Source organism: Chaetodon trifascialis, chromosome 22, assembly GCF_039877785.1.
Source record: "Chaetodon trifascialis isolate fChaTrf1 chromosome 22, fChaTrf1.hap1, whole genome shotgun sequence".
In the NCBI taxonomy this organism is placed as follows: domain Eukaryota; kingdom Metazoa; phylum Chordata; class Actinopteri; order Chaetodontiformes; family Chaetodontidae; genus Chaetodon; species Chaetodon trifascialis.
In genome coordinates, this window is record NC_092077.1 from 21144474 (window position 1) to 21153525 (window position 9052).

Consider the following 9052-nt stretch of genomic DNA (forward strand, 5'->3'; position numbering starts at 1 on the left):
AACGTTTGAGCTCCACACGAAGTCAACGCCACCGTCAACGATCCTGATCATGACTGAAGTTGTTCTAAATGGATCCTCAGAATTATCCCGAACATCCACGACACCACATGATCAACGGCCGAGTGATCCACGACTCTGAACGATCGACACTGAACGATCGACACTGAACGATCGACTCTGAACGATCGACACTGAACGATCGACTCTGAACGATCGACTCTGAACGATCGACACTGAACGATCGACACCGAACGATCGACTCTGAACGATCGACACCGAACGATCGACTCTGAACGATCGACACCGAACGATCGACACCGAACGATCGACACCGAACGATCGACACTAAATGATCGACTCTGAACGATCGACACTGAACGATCGACTCTGAACGATCGACACCGAACGATCGACTCTGAACGATCGACACTGAATGATCGACTCTGAACGATCGACACTGAACGATCGACTCTGAACGATTGACACCGAACGATCGACTCTGAACGATCGACACTGAACGATCGACACTGAACGATCGACACCGAACGATCGACTCTGAACGATCGACACTGAACGATCGACACCGAACGATCGACACTGAACGATCGACTCTGAACGATCGACACCGAACGATCGACACCGAACGATCGACACCGAACGATCGACACTAAATGATCGACACTAAATGATCGACACCGAACGATCGACACTAAATGATCGACTCTGAACGATCGACACTGAACGATCGACACTGAACGATCGACACCGAACGATCGACACTAAATGATCGACACTGAACGATCGACACTAAATGATCCTCAACACCGAACGATCGACACCGAACGATCGACACCGAACGATCGACACTGAACGATCGACACCGAACGATCGACACTAAATGATCGACACTGAACGATCGACACTGAACGATCGACACCGAACGATCGACACTAAATGATCGACACTGAACGATCGACACTGAACGATCGACACTAAATGATCCTCGACACCGAACGATCGACACCGAACGATCGACACTGAACGATCTATGGCACAAGTGAATATACGCTGTGAACTCAGTTCTGGTTTTATCTTATTTATTATTAGATTTACCCTGAAATACGGTCATTCTTCAGTCTTTGTATAATTTGGTTTTTGCGCCTGGCAACACTTTTCTGAAGAAGTGATGAGTCAGTCAGTCAAGACCACACACGTCAGGTTTTATGTCCAGTGTTTATGTACAGGTTACAGGTAACAGTATATATGTATACAGAGTAGATAACGAGGTTACAGCACTGCTCAGTGGCTAATGTTCTGGACTATTACAACATTCAGGTTGATTAGTAATATAGCTAAAAACCACGATTCGTACGTACACTAATTAGCATCAGATGTACTCAGACTGAGCTGTAATGCCCACAAGACGGAGGTTTAAAGGGACGCTAACATTTTGTATTTTAACATCACAGTTTCACTCGTCATAACAGTTTTAACTCTACACACAATTAATCAGTCAATAATCTTGTTCATATCACTAAAACCGTCACTTCTCATTATTCTGAATTACAACTAAAATGAGTGTTTAGGTGAAGTCTGTTTGCTGCTAACAACACCATTTATTCATCTAACCAACGTCTGCTTGTTAACTAAACAGCACAAGTGCTAATGAATCAGACGCTAATGTTAGCATCTCTCTCCTCCTCATCAGGACCTTCTGTCACATTTTTGAAGCATTATTTTGATGCTGCTACTGCACCACAGCAGAAATGGTGAATCAGTATTTGTTATTTATTCATCATTATGTGCAGGAAATATAAATGTGAAATAAAACCCTGAATGTTTTCATTAATATTAATATACAATGCTCAGTTCCTACATTGGTAACCACTGGCATAAGGGCTGAAATGCTTTCAATTTAAGTGAATACAGATTTTGTTTGGTAGACGGTGTCACGTCTTTATGACGCCTGTCTGAGCTGAAACTTGTCCAGCGTCCCTTTAAGCTCCATCAACAGGTACAAGTACAGGACATGAAGCACCACCCACTGTACATACACAATACTACGTCAGAGGCAGTGTGTGTTGTTGTCTGGAGGCTGAGTTCAACTCACTTTCACTTCGGACAGTTCAAACAGGGACCATCACCACCAACACACCGTCTCATGACAGACCTGAACCAGTTTAGATCCAATCACTGAACTGACTGAAGTGAAGACTGGGTTGATGATGGTCCCAGGAGGCATGTTGGACATGTAGACGATACATGTTGATTGTATCACAAGGAAAGGAGTAAATATAAAATGATTTAGTACATAGAAAAAGAAGAGACCTCAGAGTTTATTATCCGTTAATGGTCCGGTCCCAACATTCCCAGTTTTAGCAGCAAGATCTCCGTGTTTGTCGCCCTCTGACTGAAGCGTGACTGCCCACATTAGTTTAATAGCACTTTAACATGAACTGTACAACGTTACCCCGCTCACAGAGTGTGTGTGTGTGTGTGTGTGTGTGTGTGTGTGTGTGTGTGTGTGTCACCGGCTTCACTGTAGAAACCTCAGATCTGTAAACACTCCAGGAACCAATAAAACCAGCGCAGTGTTTTAACCTTCGTTTCACATTTTAGTCTGAAGTACTTATTTATATCGTACATCTGAAAACTGAACTTCACCTTTTTCTTGTTTGCCGGCACTCAGAGTGGTTTTTCACTGCAGTGTCAACGTAAAGAAAATGAAAAGTTCTCTGAAGAAAAACATTTGGCTCTCAGTGTATAATGCTCATTTATTAAGATAGTGAGATTTAAACAGGGGTTGGGTCCGCTTCAAATAAAAAGTACATCTTTCGTTCTGTCCAGCTCCCGTTACGTTGAAGGGTTAGATATGAGGTTTGTGACTCAAATAGTGAGATTTCATATGAGTTGGCAATTGGCTGACAGCTGCTAAACACATCAAAAACATGTAAAAAGAGTAGAAAAATAAAGTTATTATTACTTTGATACACCAGAATAACGCATGCACATATTAACATAACTCACACCAGCACATCGATGAGATGACTGCACCAGTGGGACAAATTATGTCACATTTTTGGTATAAAGCAACACGGCACACATCAGGGGAATTGTCAATGCAAGAGACGAGAGCGTAAACTGTGAGACCAGCAGCACAAGAGGCAGCGTTTCCCTACGCCGACTCATCGTTGACCACCACACAGACGTTCTATCACTTTTGTTTTCCACTATTAAAAATGGGCGAAATCTTATTTGACTGTCGACACCTCCTCCATCCCCCGCTGTCCCCGTATCTGTCCCTCACAAACATACTGACATCAAATGGTCTGAACATGCACAGGAGGAAGGATCGTTTTGGCTTTTACCTGCAGAGAAGACGACTTTGGACAGAATCAATCCTGAGTCCATCATGAACACCTCTGATGCATTCAAGTGAGCTCTGATCTGCAGCCTCAACACAACACTGCCAACCTCAGAGACCCGGCTCTGAAATAAGCTAGCATTAGCAAGCACGGAAGAAGCCTCGTGAGGACGACTGCAGGTCAAGCCAGACGCAGCTTGTGTCCATTTGAACTGTTACAGCACAGCATCACAAAGTACAAACTCCGATTCAAAAGTCAACAGTATTAACTTTAAGAATGGATCAAACTAAACTGAGAGCGATCGGCCGAGGCGTCACGTCTGAGCTAGCTTGCTTCATTAGCCTCCATCTCTTCCTTCTATGTGTTTTACAGATTTTATTCGGTGGTCTTTCTTGAAGTTTCTACACAACGATGAATCACGGTGTCCATGTAAAATAAATGGGTCTCTTACTGCCTTCGCTTCACAAAGATAAAACAGTTATTCTGTCAGCGTCCACAAACTACAGCTTCCAGAATTCTTTGACTTTTTCTGTCTCACGGGAGATGTACTGTTAGAACTATCAAATTGGTATTACTTTAGAAGCAGTGAAATACTAGATTTTATTGGTTTAACAAAATATTGCATTAGCATAGCGCGTTAATAACAGCATGAGCTCATACAGTAAGTTAGCTGCAATTTACTTTACATTAAAGCATATGGAGTAACACTGAACTACTAAAGCTAGAATTAGCCTCTATGAGATTGCTGTTAGAAGAACTAGCTTGGCAGGAGCTTATCTGTCATTGCATTGGTTTGTTAGCTTGTAGCATGTGGCCTATGGCTGGATGTAGCCTCATTTGTGACTTTAGCACTCCGTAAGTTACTGAGCCGAGGACAAAACGTGTGTCCAGTGAAAACGAGCCGAGCAGCGAAGCCGCTGTGGAGTTAGCTTTGCTTTGTCAAACATTAAATCAAAAAGTTGAACTTGTTTACTCTAGTTTACACATGAGGTGGCAGTTTGTTGGGTGGCTAACCATAGCACTGGCTCAAAAATGAATGCGTTTGCTAAATGCGTCTGTTCTGGTGGCTACATAACAAGCTAACATTTCAGGCTGCTTGACATGAAAGTGTTCTGACATATTCAGTTTAGTTTTAATGGTTAAGACGTGTGTGAGATCGTGGAAACACCTTTGAACTCGGAGCTCCTTGATGACCCGTGAAAATGTTTTGACTTTTCCAAAAGGTTCGGTTTGGAAACACAACGTGACCACATGACCGAGTAACGACGGAGTACGCATGTCACAAAAGGAGCTACGCTGGAAGGTTTGGTTCAACAGTGGTCTGCTAGCTTAACCAAAGCTGCAACCAGCTAACAGTCATTTTCCAATAGCCTTTCTTATAAGAACAGCAGGTTACAAAATAATTTTAAAATTCTATAAGACACATAAACACAACAGTGTTATTGAACAGTGTACCATCAATTTCAATCAAACGATTTCTATGTTTCCATGACAGAAAAGAGGTAATAGGACAGTCAGTTAAAAACGACACGATTCAACAGTCAGTTGGTTAAGAGAAGTGAAGCGGCGTCTGTCCAGGTCCTCCGAAGAACCGCTCGCCAACAACACACGAAGAAGAAACAGCAGAGAAGAAGAAGAAGAACAGATAGATTCCATTTTCAGAAATGTACCTTTCCTTCAACAGGCTCCACCCACAACAGTCCTCACTGGTTGTCCATGTTGTCCATCAAACTCAAAGACCTCCTCCACAATTCCTGAATCCCGGAGAACTCCCAAATCTCAGAGATCATACCTGCTCAGGGCTCGATACGTCAGCACACTTCCAGGTTTAAGTCAGCACCTCCTCTGATGGCCTCTCATTGGCCGGTTTCTGCAGATAGGCGGGCCTCGTACAGGCTCAAGGCATGATGGACAAACTCGTACTGCTCACCTGTCTGGATCATACCTCCTCTGCACAGACAGACAGAAGGGACGGTTTTAAAGAAAACTCATTACAGCTGTTTGTATTTGGGTGAATCCAAAACAAAAACGTCGCCGTCGTTACCTGTCAGCTCGGAGCTGGCAGGTGATGCTCAGAACATCCACCACTCCCTCCAGCTGCAGCTGTCGACAGCCTATCGTCGTGGCGATAAAGCAGCCTGTCCGGCCAATCCCGGCGCTGCAGAGGAGCGTGGGTCACAGAGTCATTTCTAAACATTCCTCAGCAGCGGACAAAAGCCTGCTTCCTGTTTCCTCTCCATACCTGCAGTGGACGATAACCGGTCCCGTCCCGCCGTCCGTCCGTCGGTCCGTCTCGACGTCGGCCGTCAGCTGCAGCAGCGGCATCGTTGAGTCGGGGGTTTTGTGGTCGGGCCATGACGTGTACCAGTAATGCTGCAGCATGCGGGTTTGATTCCCGCACTGCACACACCAACACACACACACACACACACACACACACACACACACACACACACACACACACACACACACACACACACACACACACACACACACACACACACACACACACAGAGTTTCTCAAACATGACAAAACTGTGAACACAAAGTTTTCTCTGCGTCATGAGAGGGTTACTGGAGCTGAGCGAACCTTCAGAGTCAGGCTGCGAGTGGTGAAGTGTTCACACTCTCTGACGCTGTTCACCAACACCTCAACCTTCCCGTAGATTCCACGCTTCTCCGGCCAATACAGAACACACTTCTACAGAGAAACACGAGAACGTTTCAGTTTAACGATCACACCCAAGTACAAATATCAGGTACTTGTACTTGACTCCATTTGATGTGACATTCCATGAGTACAAAGTATTTTATCATAATTAATCTAAATTTAGTTGCATAAAAATAAAACATTACGTATTATATTTGCTCAAAGTACCCAGCAGTACATAAAGTACATGAGTACGTGAGTGTACGCTGTCCTCTTCATCGGATTACCTCGTTCTTCTCCTTCAGTTTGGTGATCATGACGATGACGGGAGACTCCTCCTGCCAGGCCATCTGCCAGAAGTCATTCACCGTGTTCACCATGGGACCCTGCGTGGCGATGAAGGCCTTCTCGTCGCCTAGGTAACCCTGGGACAGGAGCCAATCACACGACAGCGTCAGCAGCCTGCTGGAGGGTGGCGAACAGCGCTGCTGACATGAGCTCAGGAAGAGTGAGTGAGTGTGAATATTACTCAAATATTTAAAATCCACATTTAGCACAGAATGTGCTGATTATTTCACTGTCCATCAAACTGTCTACACTAATAGTGATGAAGACCTTTTTCTCATTTTGTGACATGAAACTGCTCTTAAATATGTAAAATCCCTAATTATTCATTATTTTTCAGAATCTGCGCAGAGGAAGTCAGTCAATTCAGGGAACTCGGGTCTTTGTTCCATTCGGAGTCTGAACAACACAGTACAACGCAGTACAACGCAGTACAATGCAGTACAACGCAGTACAACACAGTACAACGCAGTACAATGCAGTACAATGCAGTACAACGCAGTACAACACAGTACAACGCAGTACAACGCAGTACAATGCAGTACAACACAGTACAACGCAGTACAACGCAGTACAATGCAGTACAACGCAGTACAATGCAGTACAACGCAGTACAACACAGTACAATGCAATACAATGCAGTACAATGCAGTACAACGCAGTACAACGCAGTACAACACAGTACAACGCAGTACAGTGCAGTACAACGCAGTACAACACAGTACAACGCAGTACAACGCAGTACAACACAGTACAACGCAGTACAACGCAGTACAATGCAGTACAACACAGTACAACGCAGTACAATGCAGTACAACGCAGTACAACACAGTACAACGCAGTACAACACAGTACAATGCAATACAATGCAGTACAATGCAGTACAACGCAGTACAACGCAGTACAACACAGTACAACGCAGTACAGTGCAGTACAACGCAGTACAACGCAGTACAATGCAGTACAACGCAGTACAACACAACACTGCTCTATACATTGTCGTCCTCTGTAGTGCATTAGTTCTTGGGCGAGCAGAGGAAAGTGAACACCTGAAGCACACCTGGTTGCATAGCCATGTGGAGTATTGATGGGTTTTACATGTAATAACAAGTTATTGGGTTTACCAATATGCCAGATGTTAAGCAAACATGTTAGCAGGCTACATGCCAGCCGTCGGTCAATGCTGCATGCATCCACTCAACACTCCTCCCAGAGCTGCCCTGCTCTGTGGGAGCTGGAGTTCTTCTAAATCTTGCCTTGTAGCACTGGACCATATTGCTGGGCAGCAATCAAGACTGGATAGAACTGAAGATTGTAGGGCCAATTTTACCGTGGAGGTAGTCAACAGATGAGCTCCTCTTCTGATACTGAAATATTACTACTCAGTTTTATTGATATGTGAAGACCAGGACAGTGTTTCATCAATGATCACACCCAACAACTCGGCCTTTCTCACCTGCTCAATAGCGACACCATGCAAAACAAGACTTATTTCAGAATTAGATCTTTGCACAGATCTAGAACCCATAATGAGACTCTTTGTTTTAACAACATTCAACTTTAACCTGTTTTCAGTAACCCAGTTAGAGACCATCATCAAATCCTCTTGCAACAACTTATTAATACACACTACATTTTCTGCGGAGACATATATTGTAGTATCATCCGCATAGATCTCCATACATGCACTTTTAGGTACATGTGGTAAATCATTTACAAATATAGAATAGAGCAACGGACCTAGGCAACTCCCTTGGGGGACACCACATTGAGGGGTTAACATATCTGAAAGACTGCCATTAAACGTTACACATTGCTGTCTATTCACCAAATAACTGTTCATAAGCTTGATAGCTTCTGCTCTGAAATGATATGCCACAAGTTTCTTCAGTAGTAATTCATGATCAATAATATAACATGCAGCGCTAAAATCCAAAAGCACAGCACCAACCATAGACTTCCTCTCAATATACTCAAACCAATGTCAGTTAACGATGTTAGTGCTGTGCTCGTGGAATAGCCTACTTTATATGCATGCTGACTCTCTGAGTTGATGTTATTCTCTTCAAAATAACATTGAATTTGCTTGCATATTATTTTCTCCATTATTTTATTTTATTTTATTTATTTAATGTTTATTTGAATAGGGACAAGTATGTAGCATAAATCAACGCCACACACTATAGCATTTATAGCCTAAGCTAATTTGCAATGCCCGTCCCTGCTGAGTCTCAGGATACAAAAGACTCAGCAACAAAAACACAAACAGTGCAAAGTACAGACAATGAAAAATACAGAACAGTACAGAATACAGACTACAAGACATGATTAGCACCTTCGAATAGGAAGCACCGATTAAGCATGACTGCGTCTGCGTGACTGATTCCTCTTCAGAAACTGCTTAAAAGTGGTGAAATACTCGCAGGCCTACTATCTGGACCTGCAAAAGGCTCCCTGCTGTTTTTGCTCAGCGGAGCAACCTTTGCAGTCTTCCATGGCTGTGGATAAACACCATGTTCAATAATGAAAGTGAAGATATGGCATGTCGCTCCTGAATAGACTTCAGTGGCAGCCTCAGTACCCTGCCATCTAAATGACCAACACACATGGCTGGTCCCTTTTCATGGACTGCAAACCACTTCTACTCTGATCCTCTTAAATTGAAAACTACATAGTTAATCCTTCATAATTT

At 43.6% G+C, this 9052-nt stretch overlaps 2 protein-coding genes across 2 annotated transcripts in view; both read right to left on the minus strand.

Annotated features, from left to right (window-relative positions):
• rab21 (RAB21, member RAS oncogene family) overlaps positions 1 to 9052 on the minus strand; it is a 90100-nt gene that overhangs the window by 26210 nt on the left and 54838 nt on the right. The gene's annotated exons all lie outside the window — the stretch shown is intronic.
• Positions 1153 to 9052, minus strand: part of ptprr (protein tyrosine phosphatase receptor type R) — a 34388-nt gene continuing 26488 nt past the window's right edge. The window contains exons 13-17 of the mRNA XM_070991574.1: positions 6303 to 6440; positions 5956 to 6066; positions 5608 to 5765; positions 5410 to 5523; positions 1153 to 5315 (exon numbers count right to left, since the gene is read on the minus strand). Of these exons, the coding sequence (XP_070847675.1) occupies positions 5222 to 5315; positions 5410 to 5523; positions 5608 to 5765; positions 5956 to 6066; positions 6303 to 6440 (615 nt within the window). The 3' untranslated portion in view covers positions 1153 to 5221. The remainder of the gene's footprint in view (positions 5316 to 5409; positions 5524 to 5607; positions 5766 to 5955; positions 6067 to 6302; positions 6441 to 9052) is intronic.